The sequence below is a fragment of the Penicillium cataractarum genome, assembly GCF_028827025.1.
Source record: "Penicillium cataractarum strain IBT 29864 chromosome Unknown utg000010l, whole genome shotgun sequence".
Classification (NCBI taxonomy): domain Eukaryota; kingdom Fungi; phylum Ascomycota; class Eurotiomycetes; order Eurotiales; family Aspergillaceae; genus Penicillium; species Penicillium cataractarum.
The window spans coordinates 592,294-611,658 of NW_026622746.1; the positions used below are offsets into that span (position 1 = coordinate 592,294).

Here is a 19,365-nt window from a genome sequence, read left to right on the forward strand (position 1 = left end):
TCTCGCAGTAGAGTAATCCCTCTGGAGCCCCCGCAGATAACCAGAACCAGAATCTGGTCAATTCCGAATCTGGTTCTTGTGATCATCGTGTCGTAGTATCTCCGCTAAATCCTACCCCATGTGCAATCTGTCTGTCTAAGCTGAAGACTAACGACACTTGGGGCCTGCTATGGACCTCCGACAACTCCTGGTACACAGCAAATCCGCTGCGATACCTGTACATTGAGAGGCAGAAGTGCTATAAAATCCCTCCACAGTTCCACAGCCGAGTACAGCAAGAAATTTCCATGGATATATCAACCGAGCGGCGAATGGCAAGCCGAAGAGGATTCGAAAGCGCAAGGCAGAGGCAGCGGAGGATAATCTCGATCAACCGGATACAAAGAAGGCCCGGGTCGAGACCACTAACGCTGATGGCACTACCAATGTCGAGACCACCAAGTAGGAGACTAACGTGGAGACAACCGCTATGAACTTGCTGGGCTTGGGATGGCCTAAGGTCAAGGGAGCATTCGAGGGGTATCATGTGTGATATTCGGGACTTATGCTATACTTATGTTTTCTGTTTTCTGGATTTCTTTTTCCATACTCATGGCGATAAAGCCCACTCCCGTGGTGAAGGGGAGGGTATATGGAGGATTCAACGTGGTCAGTTAGTGTAATTCTGAGAGCACGTGCTCTCAACGGACAGGACTCCTCGTTGATCATCCGGTGCCGTGGCGTAGAAGGGACAGGGGTCGTAGAAGGGACAGGAATTGTAGAAGGGATCAGCTCTGTCACCACGCGCTCACTAGGATCGTTCTGCATCGCGGTGGGAACGCCTAGTACTCAGTCTCACGCTCACCAAGAGATACACCAGGATGAAACTTCTCCATATGATAAATATAGTAGACGTATCGCTTGAAGGTCCACTCGCAGTCCTTCACGGTACAAGTATATCTGTAGTTGTCCCAGTACCGAAAGATATAGCCAAGATAGTTAGCCTGCTTTTCGGGATGGGAGCTCTCGAAGTGATCCCGGAGGCTATCCAGTACCGAGAAAGCCACGAAAGCAAATCTGACACTCGAGTGGATCATCGTAGAGATCGTCGTTATTGATAATAACGACCAGAGTAGAGGTTCTCAGGATACCCGGATGAGCTCGATGCGTTCTTAACGCGCCAAGCTTTGTGTAGTGCTCTCACTGCTCGGCACAAAGTATCACTGTTTATACCGTACAGAAAGGCTTAATAGGTATTATACAGATATCGGATCCATTAGGTGTACTATACTACTCGTAAGGTACGTTCCTGAACAGGCTTGGCGTCTTAGCGTTACTAGAGTATGATTCATATAAATAGGACAATGTTATTGACACGACAAAAAAATTCACGGCACGACAGAGCTAGTCCTAATTAGGAACGTACCCCCCAGATACAAAATGCTACCTTCGACATCCACATAATAATTGCCAAGCCCTTATGTATGCATATTCCCATACATAAGCGCTTCCCGCGGATGCTCTAGTGTCGTCAGCGGTCATACCCGCCTCTATCACATGACCTCTATTTGTTTATCTCCATGACATACCAGGTCGGCATTCCAAACTCATTCCTACATACTAACCCCCTTCCTACCACCAAGTTTTATATTCAATGGCTAATTGATTCTCTCCTTAGGGCCGATATCTCTTTCTAATTCGCTTCCTACCAATTCAACTCCTACCAATTCAACTCCTACCAATTCAACTCCTACCAATTCAACTCCTACCAATTCAACATGGCTCTTCAACCACCGCCGAACAACTGGCTAATCGAGGTCGAAACTAGCCAGGAAGCCCGGGCTATCCTTAACCAATTTGCCTCTCACCAAGGATACGCCATTACCACTGCGAATTCGAACGATCGGTCGGTTACCCTCCAGTGCGATCGGGGTGGCCAGCCTAGGAAGCACCCTTCTAAAACCACCCGCCAGACTACCTCTCGCCGCTGCGGTTGCCACTTCTCTGCCTACCTTAAGAAGGAAACCAACGGCTGGCTCTTCACCGTTAAGAAGGGCTCTCATACTGGCCACACGGCTTCTGCACCTGCAATACACCCAATTCACCGGCGCCAGCAGATGAAGGAGACCCAGGAGCGGGTAATTCAACTATTCATGCTAAGGCATTCGAACCTCGAAGTTATCAGTATCCTACGGCAAGAGGGAGCTTATAGCAAGGCCGAAGTTGATGCAGAAGACCCATACCAATCCCGCATTCGCCTCAACCCAAGAGACTTGGCGAACCTTCGCTATCGTGCACGGAAGCGGTTTCTTAGGGGACGTACGCCTACTTCGGCCCTCCTGATGGGGCTGCCGGGCTGGGACGTCTTTTATAAGGAGACCGAGGGGGGAGAAAGCCGGGTCCAACACATACTCTGCGCATCTCATTCGGGCCTCGACCTTCTCGCTCGATTTTCCTCTCTCCTTTGGATTGATGCCACATACAAGACCAATCGGTTCAATATGCCTATGGTTAATATTGTTGGAAGGTCAGCTAATGGGAAAACCTTCTATATTGCCTGCGCTTTTATATCGGATGAGCAAGAGGGTGCATATCGGTGGGTTCTGGAGATCCTTCGGGATCAACTTATTAAGCACCAAATCCCCTTTCCAACAACTATATTCTCTGACGATGCAGAGAGTCTCCTGGCTGCTATAGCAACGGCCTTTCCAAATACAACCTCCCTGCTTTGTATATGGCATATCCAGAAGAATATTGAGAAGAGACTGCGGCCGAAGATTGCCCAGCATCTTCTTGTCTATCTTGAGAAGGAAGGGGACATTCGAGACGATATCAACGGGCGATGGAATTCTGCAAAGGACCTCTTCAATAAAGTCATCTTTGCACCTACAATAGCAGAGATGGAGACTGCTTGGAAGAGCTTTAAGAAGCACTATAAGCACCAGGTTTTCACAGAGGCAATTGACTACATCTCGAATCAATGGATGAAGGATGGTATGCAGCAACGCTTTCTCCGCTGTTATACTAATAACACCTTCCATTTCGGCGAAACTTCATCCTCGCGAGTGGAAGGGGCCCATGCCTATTTGAAGAGATTCATTAAGTATTCAGTTGGCGACCTCCACACTGTTATGTGTGGGATTCGAACTGCGGTCAGTGCTCGCCATATTACCATCAACCAATCGATTGCGGAGGAGCGTGAGAAGCTGCCAGGGAACCTCCTTACGCCCCTGTTTCGTAAGGTTCTTGGTTGGGTGCACCGGAAAGCCCTTCAATCGGTTGCTAGGCAACTAGATGCATATAGGAAGAAGGAATTGGAGATGGTCGATTGCACCAATTACCATCGGCAGGCACTTGGTTTACCATGCATCCATGAGATTTTGGTGGCTATTGAAGGCAATCTGCCTCTCGAAAGGGATCAGTTCCATCGCCAGTGGTGGCTCCTTACTTCAATTAAAGACGATTACCAGCCACTTTACATACAAAGTGTGCTTCAAGTCAAGGAGCCAGCAATCGCGAAAGCTGCAGGGCGCCCCCCCGGGCGAGCTAACCATGCTCGAAAAGACCCCATTGTATTGGCAGCGAAGGAGACTGCTGATGCCACGGCAGCAAAGAAACAGCCAAAGACCACTAAAGCCAACAACTTGAAAACCACCAAAGCTAACAACTTGAAAACCACCAAAGCTAACAACTTGAAAACCACCAAAGCTAGCAACTTGAAGACCACCAAGAAAGCCACCCGCCGGTCAAATCGATTAGACCGATCTACCAAGCGAGATCCTTCTGGTTTCGAGGTTGTTAGGAAGCGTACTGCGCGGATTGGGCGGGAAGGGCGTGTATGAGGGTGAAATCGATCTAGATAATATATTAATTAGCCTCTGAAATTTGAAATTGCTTCTGCTTCAAATCCCTGCATGTTTAGATGAATTAGGTGGTTGTAAAATAGCCTTGGAAAAGGGTGATGGTAGGAAGTGGGTTAGGAAGCCGACTTGGTATGTCATGGAGATAAACAAATAGAGGTCATGTGATAGAGGCGGGTATGACCGCTGACGACACTAGAGCATCCGCGGGAAGCGCTTATGTATGGGAATATGCATACATAAGGGCTTGGCAATTATTATGTGGATGTCGAAGGTAGCATTTTGTATCTGGGGGGTACGTTCCTAATTAGGACTAGCTCTGTCGTGCCGTGAATTTTTTTGTCGTGTCAATAACATTGTCCTATAAATATCCTTGTTCACGAGATATAATAGACTTGAAAACAGCAAGCACCTGTATATGGTGGTTCAATAAGAGTTAGTTGAGACGCTGACAAGCAAAGCCAGGATCCTCGAGCCAACATTAACGCAGTGAACCTCAAGATGAAGGGTACGGCCGTCCACAGCAATCATTTTATACACTATGGCGAGGAAAGAATAAGAGTATAGGAAGACGCACAGCCATGCATGGGTCTCACAAAGCACAGTCGGTCCCCCTCCATTTCAAAGTGCCGGATAAGTGCTAAGCGTCGAGTTTCAAGAAATGAATTCGAAAGTATATATACCTGAATATGGACAGATGTCTATGTACAAGGCGCCAGATGAAGATGGAGAGCGGAGGGTATCCAAGTTGAAGAGATGAATCAAGAGAAAAGAAAAGCGCCAAGTAGCAATGCTCAAACGCTCTATACGTATTAATTGGTATTGGAGAAATCCATAATGGGCACTTGGTCTCAGCCTAGGATTTTCCATTTAATGCACTTGTTTGCACTGGCGTGGCTGGTTTCTCGGTGGCAGGTGTAATGTCCTTTGTTGGCGTTGGCTCTGCCGGAGCAGCCGGGGTAGAGCTTTGGCCGAAAGGTATATATGAGGTGATGCGTGTCCACCATGTCTCTGGGGCTTCGGGCTCCTCGACCTCAGGAAGAACCTCCCAAACTTGGCGAGGCAGGATGCGGTGTGTTGGCTTGGGTAGCTCTCCATGCTTGGCTTTGAGAGCCAGCAGTTCCTTCTCCAAGGCTACCAGAGATTCCCGGGCAGTTTGCTCGGATTGTTCGAGTTCGGCTAGTCGGTCCTCGACACCCTCTCTGCGAGTGCTCTCCTTGCGACGAGACCGCCACGACTCAAATACGATCAAACCGCCTGCAACGAGGAAAAGGAAGGATTCACTGATGAAGTTGGCGCCGGACTCGATAGCTTTCGACTCGGACAATGGTCGAATTCTGTAATGATGGGGCTTTGCCGCTTCTTCAGCTGCAGCTTTGGCTTTCGAGAGAGCTTCCTCCTCCGCCTTTGTTGCGGCCTCGGTTTTGACCGTTGGCGATGTGGGGACGTGTTTCTTAGCTTCGGCCGCGGCCTCGGCTTGTTTGCGGATTGCGGTATCATTGCGAATGGATCCTAATCGGAGGCGCATATCGAATCGGTGGAGGGCCTGTGCCATCGAGACACAAATGTTGCGGAATCGCTCATGTTCGCGAGCCTGAGCCTTGATTTGGTTCTGCGAGAGTGTCAGCTTAGCCCTAGGGGGGTGGTGAGCGGAGCTTGTATGCTTACGGCAATGGGCTTGGAAAGAGTGCGAATGGCAAGGGAAGAAAGCTTGAGTGTCAACGACATTGTGCTTTGAGAAAGGAAAGTCAGAGCCTGGCAAGCAGCCTCGAGCTTGACTCACGACTGTAAAATGCCCGTGACGTTGATCAGCCCCGGTCATCAGTCCCCACCGCGCAAAATCGGCATAGTCCGTGCTGAGTCAGCACAGAGACTGGACCGAACACCAGAAGCTGCCCCTATCAAAACAGCTGTTTCTAAAGTAGTAAGGCGTTGTAGATCAAGGGAAATTGAAATTCGAGAGTGTGTTTTAAGGGCTCATCAGTAGGATTTTTCTGCTGGTGGCTCTACACAAAACTGGGCTGGGTCAAACAATGCTACACGGCAACGACGGTCGAGCCGACTAACCCCTCGAAATAGGATGGATAGTATGTAGAGAGCATTGTCCATAGTCACCATCTGGGCAATTGTTGGTCATATATTAGCACGCCTTCCATTCAGCCCCGGCCGTATGTATCAATGGAAGAGACTGTCTGCACGAAAAGCTACCTAACTACTCCAGCTCGATCATGGGAAGTTTAGAATCTTTGATGCGACAATACGGATACATTGAGGAGTCAAATGGATCCTGTTGAAATCGACAGACATGTCAATTTGGAAGTCAGTGCAGGTGGGTCCTGCTATGTCTTAGCCAATGAGCTGGAACGATTAAGTGCTTGTTCCTAGATTCTGTGGTAGCGTGGATAGTGTCCCAATGCATAGGCATTAGATGAGCTCCGGTAATTGATTTTAAGCTCGGAGATTCCAACACATCTACAGCCTTGATCACCAACAGTATTGACCCCCATCCGTACGGAGTAAATAACCACATACCTAGGTACACACGAAATATTGCGGAGGTGGCCTTCCGACGAGCGTTGGGCTCCACTACGAATCCCGGAATGTCGAGCGGGGGTTCAAGTTGTAAACAGAACAGTCTGAAGCTCAGAAATTGATGGGAGGTACCAAACTGAAACAGTGAACCTTAGATAATGCTGTTGTGTCTTGTTACCATGTGAGAAACAACGTCTCAGTCTATTGGGTAGATCAGTAGAATCTCTACAGGATTAAACGTGAGGGGCGATTCGGGGTGCGGGTAATGAAAAATATATTTGGGTGTCAAATATTGATACGGTAACAACACAACACATGAGTGGAATGATCCAAGCCGACCTTGAGCGGATTACAAGAAGATTAATTCACTTACACATGAATATCTTTCCACCAAAAATCATTAGAGAGTGGAGTAGCTATTTAGATCGTTTGGTCTGAAAATTCGAGGTTGCTATGGGGTCACGTGACTGGGAACCACTGTTTATCGATTTCCAAATCGGGAAAACTATTATGGTCCGAGTTTCTTCACCTGGACTTTGTCTTTTCTCCCCACTTCAACCCCCGGTCGAGTTGAACCGTGTTCCCTTTGGGAGATTTGTACAGTTTTTGATTCTTTAGCGCTTTGCATTCCGGTAAGTGACTATCGTCTGCCTTTTCCGACCGAGCTGCTGGGATTGGTTTGCCGACTGGGCGGAGATCAATTCAAGTCAAGTGCTAACGCTCCGGATCGTTGCAGGGATTCCATTTTGCAGCACCTTGATACCCACCAACTTGCACGACCGCTTAATATCCTGTTTCATCTTATGATCTTTACGTTTGACATTGCTACTGGAGGTTCTGATCCCACCGAACATACCCGTCGCGATAGCCCTGATCGCTTCGACGCAACAACCCCAACGTCGCAACATCCATAATGGAAGCTCTTTCGCCTCGGACGACGAACCAAATGATAAAGCCTAAGGCTCCAATGGACAGGAAAATGGGTGATAAACACAACGTCGCCGCGGCGCCAAAGTCGTCTTCAGCTTCCAAGAACCACGCAGACCCACCCCCATCAATAGTCACAGAGCCCGAGGAGGATGCGGAACGATACTCCATTGGCGGATTTTTGGGGAAGGGAGGGTTCGCGGTCTGCTATGAGGGCACCTTGGCTCGGAATGGCCGCGTGTTTGCGATGAAAGTTGTCAAGTCACAAATGCCGCAGAAAAAGATGGAAGAAAAGGTACAGCGACCGTTGCTAAGAGATATTCAGGGCGCATGCTGACATTGGCATAGTTTCGAACAGAACTCCAAATCCATTCGAAAATGCGTCACCCCTTCATCGTTCAATTTTACCGCGCTTTCGCCTTCGAGCAGAGTACATACGTCGTTCTCGAGTTATGTCCGAATGGGTCAGTGATGGATATGGTCCGAAAACGAAGGTGTCTCAGTCTTCCAGAAGTAAGGCGATTTATGATTCAGCTTTGTGCCGGCGTCAAGTACCTACACAAGCGATTCGTTGCACACCGCGACTTGAAGATGGGGAACTTGTTTCTCGACCGTAACATGAACATCAAAATTGGAGACTTTGGCCTTGCTGCGATGATTTTGTCAGACAAAGACGCTAAGCGGCGAAACACTTTGTGCGGGACACCGAATTACATTGCGCCCGAGGTTCTTGACAAGAGCAAGGGCGGCCATACCCAAAAGGTCGATATTTGGTCATTGGGTGTTATATGGTAAGTGCATGCAGAATACTATTGATCCAAACCTGGCTAATATTCTCTGCCCAGCTTTGCAATGCTCACCGGATACCCACCATTCCAATCAAAAACACAGGAAGAGATCTACAAGAAGGTCCGAAATTTGACCTATGTATGGCCAAAAGAATCCGAAAACTCCAATTTCATTCCAGACGAGGCAAAAGATCTGGTCAGTGCCTGCTTGAACCTGGTAGACGAGGAACGGCCGGACCCCGATGACATCGTTGAGCATCCTTTCTTCAATATGTACGACGGTTGTATCCCTCGCCAACTGGACCCAGCATGTCGATTCAACAAGCCAATCTGGCTCAAAGACCAATCACCCCGAGGCGACTCCATGGTTAAGGGCTATGGCCTCGACTCGGATGAGAAGCTTCGTGCCTACGTCTATCAAGTGGATGATCCTAGCCAACGGTATCACTCTTGCAAGGCTGCGTTCTACTCGCTGTGTGGCGTCGGGAGAAAACCCGATGGAACTGCTCGCAAGTCTGTTGGTCGAAACTGCTCAAAATCGGCATACTCGGAGTGCGAGACGGAGGATGCAAGAGGTCTCCGGCCTCTCGTGCCTCTACCCATGGATTTTGTCTATCGATGGCCGCACGAGATCGAGGGAGACTGGTGTCTGATGGAGAGTTCTCGTAAAACGATTCGCACAGAGGACTCCGCAATGGACAGTAGCACTTTGTCTCGGCGCAGCGTGTCGGTTCGCACCAACGCAGTCGCAACTACTCGAACGAACGCTGCACTTGCGGCTGCCCAACAACGCAGGATGGAGGGTCAGAATCATGCAGCGACACTTCGCCAACAGGCTCGCCCTGGAATGGCTTCCGTCAGAAAAGCGCCAGTTATCCCCGAATTCGCAGAGCCCTCTGCCAGACCCTACCGAGAGCCCAAAGTTTCTGAACCTGCACCTTTGTCTAGCACTGATGCTCCTGCAGGCGGGCTCGCCGAGAGGCCAATTCGCACGCGAAGGATGGTGTCTGCTTCCAACGCCCCTACGCTGCGTGAAAACGTGGTCCCTCAACTGGCCAAGTCTACGAGCATGCCTTCTGGTCTAACAATCGGTAAAACACGATCGCAATCCCGGAGGTTGGAAGCTGCCAGCCAAGGGTCGCAGCCAGCTGTCCCTACTAGTGACGCAAAGCTGTCTACAGTAGCCGAGGAGCGACGAACAATAAGTCGCCAAGCCTCTCTGCGATCCGTGTCCCGCACCGACTTGAAGATTGCCGCTGAACGGGTTGAACGACCCAAGCTCAGTCCAACCGAGTCAGCTTTCTCATCCACCCAACATACTAAGTCAACAGCCCAACCCCAGGGTCTTGTTCGGACTGATAGCAAGTCCAGCAAAGCTCGCTCCAGTCTGGGACTGAGCCCTATTTTCCACCAAGATGATGTCTGCCAGGACCTGCCAGGTACTTCATTGGCCGATGTCAACACCAATCTACGCCTTATGTTGGCAAACCTGATTACCCAAGGCCCCACCCGGCGCCGAGTCGGCTCCAGAAAGCAACCCCACGCCTATGTGATCAAATGGGTTGACTATACCAACCGATACGGTATTGGGTACGTCTTGGACGACGGCAGTGTGGGATGCGTCTTCAAGGGAGAGAATGGTCAGCCTGCCACTAGCGTTGTGGTTCGAGATGGCGAGAGGCATATTCGTCGCAAGGCACGTAGTGTTGATACTCCCGAGGAAAAGGGTATCCCATATTCCGAGGCAGACCAACTTGTTCCTCGCGCCGGGGTGCCGGTGGAATTTTACGAGAACCGTGATGATAACCTCCTTGGGTGCCGCGGCATTCGACGAGCTTTCATTGATACATCCCTTTTTGATGCTAAACACTCAAAGGTGATGAAGCTTCGAGCCAACTCTGGATCCGAGTCTGAAAGGTCAGATGTTGAGAAGATCAAGCGGGTCAAACTGGTCGATCAGTTTGGCAAATACATGATTGGATCTCTTGGTCGCCATGGCGATGAGGGGATCACGGACGACACACCAGCCCCGAGTAGTGGCCAGTTCATCAAGTTTTACCAGCGCCTTGGCAATGTCGGCATCTGGGGCTTTGGTGACGGCGCTTTCCAATTCAACTTTCCCGATCATACCAAACTCGTCCTTGCACCCGGTCGCACTCGCAGCTCTTCTCCATGGATCGATTTCTATCACCTCTCCCCATCCGCAGCTCGCTACTTCACTGCCAAGGGCAAGATGCATCCCTCGGGCTTTGACACTCGTGCCGTCGCTTCAGATGAAGCCGCTACCTTCCTCAGCATCGCCAATGGAGAGTCTATCAATTCCGTGGAGGACCGCATCCGTGAAATCCTAGATGCCAACTCGTTCTTGCAAAAGATCAGCTTCATCAGAGATGTTCTTAAAGTCTGGATCAAGTATGGACGACTCGGCGGTCGTCCGTCTCCCGGTCGCTCTGCTTCTGGAGATGAGTCGGCACCCGCTGAAATGTTCTGGCAAGGGACACAGGACCGCTCCTCCGGCGGAAGCCATGGAACGAAGTTTGTTTGGGTCACAGTCGGTGCACCTGATGGCGATGGCGCCTATCGTTCGATTATGCTGAAAGACGGCGACAGAGAGAAGCTGGAGAAGAAGACAGGGATGAATTATGACAAGGAGATGGACCTGCTAAAGGAACGTTTGAGAGTCATGGGTCGAGAGTAATCTCTCGACTCTAATTTTTGCTATTTACTGTTTCCCTTCACGATGTTACGACTCTGTGTTTGTTGTCAATGACTTGCGTCTCTGAAAGTCTGGTTCACCTGGCGTTTTGAATTTTCGGTGTTTTCACCACTCGTTGGTTTGGTCTTCTTTGAGTTCCGAGTTTGTGGTGACGACCACCATGCTTCAATTGAATATTTTACTGGCCCGATGTACATTGGAATGCGAATACTTCTGAGAGGCTAGACTGGATAGTGTGCCCCCGGTTTATCAACGTCGCACTTGACACACCTCTGTATCCCAGTTACGCTCAGGCCGCCTGATCAAACGATCGGCTTTTTGTCGCCCGATATCCACCCCCAGATGGGACTAGATCGCATTGGCGATTCGTTCGAGAACGGATATTTGTCCTGTCAGATGACTGGCTCCTCGGCATTTTCTTCTCCGTAAATAGACGAACAACTAGGAACTATAAGAGCTTGATCCATAGCCTGAACTGACATTCATCAGAACAACCACGGATACCATCATGCAGAATCCATCTTGTTTACTATATGGCCCTGGGGATGTCCGCTTTGAAGACCGGCCTATGCCTCAAATCGAGGATCCTTACGATGTAATTATTCGCATCGCCTACGTGGGGGTCTGTGGAAGTGACGTAGGTAATCCCCTGTTTTTCCCACCCTATACACTTTATGTCTTTGCGAGATCTATCCTAAATATTGAGAATAGGTTCACTTTTGGCTTCACGGTGGCGTCAAGAATCTGGTCTCCCAAGAGAGACCCCTCGTCATGGGCCATGAAGCCTCGGGCATCGTCCATGCAGTAGGACCAGCAGTAAAAGGCCTGCAACCAGGCGACTCTATCGCCATCGAACCCGGCTCAGCTTGTCGTCTCTGCAGTCGCTGCAAAGCAGGTCAATACAATTTATGTCCGCAGATGCAGTTTGCGGCGAACCCGCCCTACACTCATGGAACGCTGGCAAAATACTACAAGATGCCCGCGGATTGCTGCTACAAGATCCCGACCAACCTGGAGAAGCCATTCGGCCTCGACGAAGCAGTGTTGATTGAGCCACTGGCTGTCGCAGTGCATTCGGTACGACAAGTTGGAGTTCAGCCTGGCGACAAAGTTGTCATTTTCGGAGCTGGAACTATAGGACTTTTGTGTGCGGCGGTTGCTCGAGAATACGGTGCAAGCTTGATTACATCGGTGGATATCAGTCGCAAAAAGCTGGATTTTGCGCAGTCATTCGTTTCCGATGGACGCGTTAAATTTGCGACTGTCATTCCGGACAGTTCCCTTCCCGCAGAGGAGAATGCGGAACATCTCCGAGCTACGGAGCAGAGTTCCCTCTCAGACGCGGATGTGCCTGGCTTTGACGTTGCAATTGAAGCTACCGGGGCTGGACCTTGCATTCAAATGGCCATTCATGCCTTGAGGGTAGGAGGTTCCTTCGTGCAGACTGGCCTCGGTAATCCGAATGTCAATTTTCCTATTACGGTAGTCTCCATGAACGAGATCACCGTCAAGGGGTGTTTCCGATACGGCCCTGGAGATTACAAGATGGCCTTGGAACTGGCGCTAATGGGGAAAATTGATCTCCGGTCGCTTATTACGAAGGTGCTTCCCTTTGAAAAAGTGACCGAGGCATGGGAGACGACGAGGAGGGGCGAGGGTATCAAGACGTTGATTCGGGGAGTGGACTTTTCATAGGATGGATAGTAGAATAGCTGAAAGGCATGAATGGGGAATGTCACTATTAATGCTATGAACTAAATATCCAACTGTGCTGTACAATCTATACGTGCATCATCAATCATCAAAAGACGTAGCTAATCAATAGGCCCAGGGTGTATTCCCCTGGACAGCTTTGTCGGCAGAGGCCTCAAGATCCTTCTCGCTTTGTTCCTTCTCATCCGGATCCCGCAGGCCTTGGTTCGTCTCCAAAGTCTGATCGAGATCATAAGACTCGGTCAAAAGACTGAATAGAAGAGCAACTCCTGAGATCGCGCAGCAAACTGCCCACACAATGCGTAGACTATCAGTGTATGCATCCTTGAGATCAGATTTGTTGACGCCGTCTACCATTCCCTTGATGATCTGGACCAGACCAGCTGCATCTTGACTGTACGCGTCGGCCATGGGCGCAAGCGCAGGGTACCTCAACAGATTATGGCGCATACGGTTCTGGAAGACAACACCACCAACAGCCACGCCGATTGCCTGACCCAGAGCACGGAAGAAGCTAAACATGGCGACTGCAATAGCTAAGTTCTCCGAGGTTGCTGATGCCTGGACGGCATAGCCGAGCGAAGGGAAAAGCAGGCCAAGTCCTATACCCGGAACGATGTTGAGTAAAATCCAGCCCGCGATGCTGGTTGAAGACTTGATGATACACATCAATCCCAGACCGATAGTTGACACCACCCAGCCAAGCCAGATTGCCCAACGATAGTGGCCCGTGATAGTGATGAGAATACCAGCAGCCATGCCACTTGGAGCGACTGTGAAGGTTTCCGGGAACAGAGCGATCCCAGAGATGATCGGGCTATATTCCTTCACGGCCTCATAGTAGAGAGGAAGATAGTACAACGTGCACCACAGGATCAGACCCTGCAAGACACTTCCGATGAAGGAAACTGTTGCCGTACGGTTGCGGAAGACTTTTGGTGGAATGATTGGGTCGGCGGCGAAACGATATTCATAAAAGGCGAAGACAAATAACCCGGCTGCACCGATGATCAATGGTACCAGAGTATGCCATGAGTCCCAGGGGTATGAGACTCCACCCCAAGTAAGAGGAATCAAAAATGATGACATGCTGCCAACGAACAATACTGTTCCGATATAGTCGATGCGACGAAGCTTCTCGACTAGAGAGCTTGGAAGGACGCTGAGCCTCAAGAAGAGAACCACAAAGACAGCGCCAAATCCGATGAAGGGGAAATTGATATAGAAGATCCATCGCTGAGCAGAGTTAGCTTTGTACCTCTATACAGACGATATTCAACTTACCCAGGTCACATTCTCTGCGAAGCCTCCACCAAGAATAGGCCCTGTCACAGAGCCAAGACTCCACATGGCACTCAGGATACCAAAGTATTGACCACGATATCTCAATGGGATGAGATCTGTGACAATAATCTCACTCAAGGCAATGATACCACCACCCCCGACACCCTGTATAGTCCGACCGACCAACATGTATGTGAAGTTGTCGCCAACTGCAGCGATGATGGCGCCAACACAGAAGAAGAGAATAGCAAGTAGAACCATAGGGCGCCGACCGAAAATGTTGGACAAGGATGCGAAACTAGGTTGAAAGACTGCCATGATGTTAGATATCCACCTTGAACATTTCGAAGAAGTTCTGCCTACCTGTTGAGGAGAGTAGGAAAGACGTTCCACTCCAGAAGGCTTCAATAGCTGTGCCATTCAAGGCTTTGGCAATTGTCTTAATATTTATTAGCTTCTATTCCGGAAAGGAGATCAAAATAATCATGTATCCTTACCGGTAAAGCAACCGAAAGAGAAGTCCCATCCAAAGCAGCCATCAGCGTAAGAACGGCCAAGGTAAAAAACACCAATTGGCCTCGCCGACCAAGTGAAAACTTCTCGGTCTTGCTATCATACTCTTGGTCCCTGGCAATCTCTGATCCAGGGTTGCTCATAGTGCTCGTAGGATCTGGCTTCTCCGAGTCATTTACGAATGGATCTTCGGAAGCCATTGTTGATCAACAACAAGAAGAGAGCTGAGAAGGCAATAGGAAATTAGAAAGAAAGATGAAGCTGCCTTCAGTCCCAGAGAAAATTTTATATTTGAAATGTCCTGAAGGAGGATCCCGGACAGCCTGCATCCTTAAGTCTATATACAAGCGGTGATGATGAGGCCCCTCGCACAAACCGCCATGCGGATTGAACTAGACCCTCCATCTCGTTTGGAGCAGGGTGAAGTATTCCCCCGTCGCGTATTCTACACAAGCACATTGGCGATAGGCAGAAAAATTTAGGCTATTCCGAAGCCACAATCTCAGGATCTCACTGTCATGATGCTGTCTCCGAGAGGCTGAAATGCCAAGAATCGGGCCAACTCCACGCCGACGCCCCCCACTCAGCCGGGAATCGGTGCAATCCTGCCCAATTCCATGGGGCTTCCATGGAGATCATGCGCCATCGGGAGCGTGCTGGCCGTGTTGATGATTTTTTCTGGCCCGATTGCTGTTAGGCTAACCGGGTGATTCTTTGGTGGAGAAGATAATAATTCTCCTTTTAACCCCCCACTAGTTGGTCCGGCTTCCCGGTAGTATACGTGATGATTATTTTCTCCGGCCATGACTCAACTAGAAAATCGATATCCCCAGATATAGTATCAAGTAGCGACTGGTATCTCCGTCCATATCGGAAATACTGACTTTCTCTTCCCAGCACCCATCACATCGTCCCGACCAAGAAAGGATTGTGTAAATCGACCCGCAAGGTTCAAATTTTGTGTTGAACGGGTACAGTTGACAAAAACACCGGATCTTGGATTACTCCAAACATATAAGGTACACATGTCTTAAGGCTAGTAACCAACAGGGTTGAACCTGGAACTTCTGAGAAGCCATTTTGTTGACTATGATATTTATTAGTCTTATGGCCTATGATCCAGTCAGTTTTCTTCGTCTCCCTTAACATTGGCGACAGGCAATAATTGGCAGTTGATTTTATGTCTCTTTCCCCCTTTGTCTTGACTCCTCAGGTTCATCCTTAAGCCACCGTGTGTAGCTGTTACTGGTCTTCGGTTGCTCGGCTGTGCCCTAATTCTGTGTGTCACGCGTGTGGACTAGCGCATCGACTTTGGAAAGTTGGCTAGCCTTGGGCTAAGTGACTAACCAGTTAACTAATGTCCCTACTACTGACTCGTACTGTACGAAGTACTGAATACAGTTTGTCTAGCTATGAACCAGTTAGACCTCTTCCCTTGATATACACACTTAACAGTGAAGACTAACGTCTTCATTGGGAATGACAGAGTGATTGATAGATAGATAGAGTTCCAGATAGATATATAGATAGTAGCTTCTCACATGATCCGTCCACAAGACGAAAAGAAAGACAGAGATTGGAAAGTCCCCGGACTTTTTCAGACACGCATCGGAGTTACCGCTGGTGCAGCTAGATTGTAGTCCCCGGGCGACATGTAGGTCTGCCTCACTACTTTTGGAACCATGGCATCTACTATACCTATTTCACTATAAATAATTTTGATTTACTGTCACCGTTCGAACTAATGCGCCACTAGGACACTTTTTAGAATGCAAAAACCAGATTTAGCGGCGAGAAAGGGTTGCTGTGCTTGACTTAGTCATGAAACCATGTGGCTTCAAAGACGACGCCCTAAGGGAAGGCCATCAGACGCGAATAACTTAGTGCATCTAGGGTCCTAGCAGTAGGTTTCTAGTGAGAGTTGTGATTAGCCCTTGACTTTTTCGTTTTATTAGCCTAATCGCAACCCACGCGGATGAAGGGAGATGGACGGATTTTATCTCCCCGAGGGCTTTCATTTACATGCATTTAGTGTCTCGAGGAGCGACTGACCTAACTGTGAATCCCTGCAAGCATGGATTTGGCCCTAGGAAGTGATTTTCGAAGGCTCAATGCCGCGATGGTCGTACTTTTGTTAGTTCTTCACTCCTTTTCATTTTATGTTTAGATATGTGCTGAAAATCCCTGGGCATTTTTCTCAAGTCTCTACAATGATTGAAACAACATCTTCACCATGTCAACATCCACGACTGTCATTCCATTAACGACTACATTCACCCTACCCTCCTCGTGCTTTGTTATCAATGTTGTCGAAACAGCCTTCGATTATAGTGCTTCTGGGGGCAGCTGTGTGAGCACCCATAGCGTCAACTATGAGGCCACTGGTAGCCCGGTTGAATCCTAATACATGTTGCTATTTATAGACCGTACTGGTGTCTCTTATTATACGGCCAGAGTTTAAAGTCCTCTAAGATATCCATGACAGAAAAACGAGACCGATCGTCGCTGTGCTGAAGCCGACACCATGAGATGCCGCTGCCCTTGCAGTGAAAGTGGAACATCTTCTGGGAGACTAACATACTAGAAGACGTTGATTCCACGCATTTGACCATATTAGAAACTTCAAGGGTGGTAATCTCCTATGCGATTCGCCCTTGCTTTAGCATCATCACTGTTATAGGATCTTGTGATTGGCACGCCAAAAAGTCGAGTACTGCAATACTCTGTGATATTCTTTGACTATATTTCAGGAGTACTCTCTTGATCATAAACCAAAAGATAGCCCAAGGGATGGTTCAAAAGCTGCCTCGGGAGACGGTCCAAAGACATTCAGAAATATCTTCAAACAGAGCGTGAGTTTAAGCATATCTGGCTAGAAAATTTCTCTGGTCACTGGATTCAGACTTCTAGACAGAGATGTTTAGGCGTGCCAGTAATAAGACCCTATCTATCAGATTCCTGCTCTTGCTGTCGCTTCCACTCACTCTTAACAATCTGGGGTAATTCATCCAACAGACTGGGAGATGATGGATTCCATCCGAGAAGCTTACGGGCTCGCAGTGCCCGCCCACGAGAATTCATCCCCCAGCTTAGCGACTCGAAGCCCGCATATTGCTTCGCACTATCCAGATCGATAGGTTCAGCCTTTGCTTCTGGGATGAAACCTAGCTTTGCCGCAGCCTCCGCGGTGGACTTCGCTAGATCTCCCCAGCGATGCTCCCCATTCTCGGTGAGGTAGTAGGTCTTCGGACCCCAGATCCCATCGTCATCTCGGCCGGCGACCGCAGCATTTACGAGCAATGCATAAACATCACTCAAATCGTGGATGTGGACGTTGTTCCAAATCGCCTGGCCGGAACCAATAATTGGGCCCTTCTGCAGCCGCAGTGTCACGTTCGCGAGTTCATAGACTTGGCGACCGCGTTGCGAGCATGGGCCTCGTCCGCGTCCTACTTAACTAGTGAGATTCTAATTTGATGGAGGAGCTCTTGGAGGGTACACACCGTAAATGGTTGGAGGACAGACCAAAGCTAGTTTGAGGACGTCCGCATGCTTCGCGGCAGCATCCAAGACAAGCTTGTCTACATTGCGGTGGAAAGCATGATCGGGTAGGTTCAAAAGCTCTTCAACTCCATCCCAGTCATCGTATATCTTGTCGCTCTTATTACCATACGACCCCTTGTCACTATCCTCAAAGGTTAAAATTCCAGTTCCACCTGTGTGCAACCAGTACCCCGGTTTTTCTTTCGTATGCCCAGCAACCAGACCTGCGGCGATTGCCTTTGCAGCCCCCACATGGTCAGATGCGTCTGCAGTGTCTAAAGTCGATTGTTAGTCCTATTCGAAAGGAATAATTTCTTGGGATTCCCACGGAGGACGATGTCTGCTGCTGCACTCTCCCGCTCTAGCAAAGCCGAGTTGTCGAGATCACCGATGACCACGCGGACATTTGGGAAGCGAGTCTTGACCTGCTCGGCTTTCTCAGTGCTGCGAACCAGCGCGACATAGGAAAAGTCGGGATGCGCAGCATATATAGTCGCAAGGGCGTCGCCGCCAATGTACCCAGTTGCCCCGGTACTATGGGTTGATTAGCAAAAGAACCAACTGATTCATGGTGGATAGGGTAGCTACATACATGAATAGTTTAGTCATCTTGTCAGGCCACGGCCAAAATGGAGCAATGATAGATATGTGACGTCAGAGGAACTTTGTGGACTAAAGTGAGTGAACAGTTCGAGAGCGCTTGAGGTGTGATAAGCTTTTGAGCGATAATCTTATGGGCGGTGGTGGGAGTGAGGTCGGTATCAAATAGGCTGCTATTGGTAAGAAAGGTAGCTGTTCCTCCGTGTTCTGATTCCTGTTGATTGAGATCTTGACCCCGCGAGTAGAACGCATTTGTAAGCAGTCGGTGGGGAATTCGGGCCTCACCACCATTAGCTCGCGATGCATCTCTAATGCATGAAATTGGATCTTTGGCAGCTTTAATTCTCATTGGTTGAAAAGGGAGGCTATCCCCTTTCAGTCCATGAGCTTGCCAGCCTTATCATATCCTTATCTTGAGCCCCCTTTGAAGAAAGAAGCTGGATTGTAGAAGCTGGATTATTGTGCGAACGTGGGAACTTCCATGATTCTGAGAAATGATATCTAATATCTCTTGACAAGGATATCTTCTGTTGTGGCCGGAATGTACCTCTGAAGCTGATGTAAAGATTATGCTTCGAATTCCAGCGAAGAAGCAAAGATTATCTTGACAGCAGCAGTAGCAGTTGCAACAGCTAATTTCCCCATTGTTTTCGAGGCGCTACTTGAAATTGCAGACACTCAATCATATAGAATTTGATGGTATACAACGTTAGTCTTTTGTAATCTTGCTTCCGCCTTCAAGAGAACCCCGTAGTGCCGTGATGTTCAAGGCACGGAGCTAAACTAGGACACTCAAATAGGCAACCGAATTCGTGGTCGGGCGCTTGGTTTGCTTGCATTTCTTATAACGGTGGAGGATCGAAGTGCAATTTGAGTTACAATGCTCAAATAGACCAAGATTATGCTCTCT

At 49.0% G+C, this 19,365-nt stretch overlaps 6 protein-coding genes across 6 annotated transcripts; 2 read left to right on the forward strand and 4 right to left on the reverse strand.

Annotated features, from left to right (window-relative positions):
- Positions 1-821: 821 nt before the first annotated feature.
- On the reverse strand, positions 822-1,076 carry N7496_012345 (uncharacterized protein; the record flags this gene model as incomplete). Its single annotated transcript, XM_056705258.1, has 1 exon — positions 822-1,076. One exon carries the CDS (start codon positions 1,074-1,076, stop codon positions 822-824), a length of 255 nt encoding a protein of 84 aa, XP_056549156.1.
- A 3,619-nt stretch (positions 1,077-4,695) lies between these two features.
- On the reverse strand, positions 4,696-5,567 carry N7496_012346 (OPA3 family protein; the record flags this gene model as incomplete). Its single annotated transcript, XM_056705259.1, has 2 exons — positions 4,696-5,451; positions 5,508-5,567. The coding sequence occupies 2 exons, from the start codon at positions 5,565-5,567 to the stop codon at positions 4,696-4,698; spliced, it is 816 nt and encodes a 271-aa protein (XP_056549157.1).
- A 1,783-nt stretch (positions 5,568-7,350) lies between these two features.
- Positions 7,351-10,784, forward strand: N7496_012347 (PLK family serine/threonine-protein kinase; the record flags this gene model as incomplete). Its single annotated transcript, XM_056705260.1, has 3 exons — positions 7,351-7,593; positions 7,647-8,089; positions 8,144-10,784. The coding sequence occupies 3 exons, from the start codon at positions 7,351-7,353 to the stop codon at positions 10,782-10,784; spliced, it is 3,327 nt and encodes a 1,108-aa protein (XP_056549158.1).
- Positions 10,785-11,271: 487 nt separating this feature from the next.
- On the forward strand, positions 11,272-12,497 carry N7496_012348 (NAD(P)-dependent alcohol dehydrogenase; the record flags this gene model as incomplete). The annotated part of the gene is made up of 2 exons (XM_056705261.1): positions 11,272-11,439; positions 11,514-12,497. Coding segments are annotated over 2 exons (1,152 nt in total), but the record flags the coding sequence as incomplete, so codon positions are not given.
- A 123-nt stretch (positions 12,498-12,620) lies between these two features.
- N7496_012349 (uncharacterized protein) lies at positions 12,621-14,512 on the reverse strand (the record flags this gene model as incomplete). Its single annotated transcript, XM_056705262.1, has 4 exons — positions 12,621-13,751; positions 13,800-14,110; positions 14,163-14,238; positions 14,297-14,512. The coding sequence occupies 4 exons, from the start codon at positions 14,510-14,512 to the stop codon at positions 12,621-12,623; spliced, it is 1,734 nt and encodes a 577-aa protein (XP_056549160.1).
- Positions 14,513-17,255: 2,743 nt separating this feature from the next.
- Positions 17,256-18,464, reverse strand: N7496_012350 (uncharacterized protein; the record flags this gene model as incomplete). The annotated part of the gene is made up of 4 exons (XM_056705263.1): positions 17,256-17,761; positions 17,816-18,130; positions 18,184-18,389; positions 18,448-18,464. 4 exons carry the CDS (start codon positions 18,462-18,464, stop codon positions 17,256-17,258), a joined length of 1,044 nt encoding a protein of 347 aa, XP_056549161.1.
- Positions 18,465-19,365: the final 901 nt, after the last annotated feature.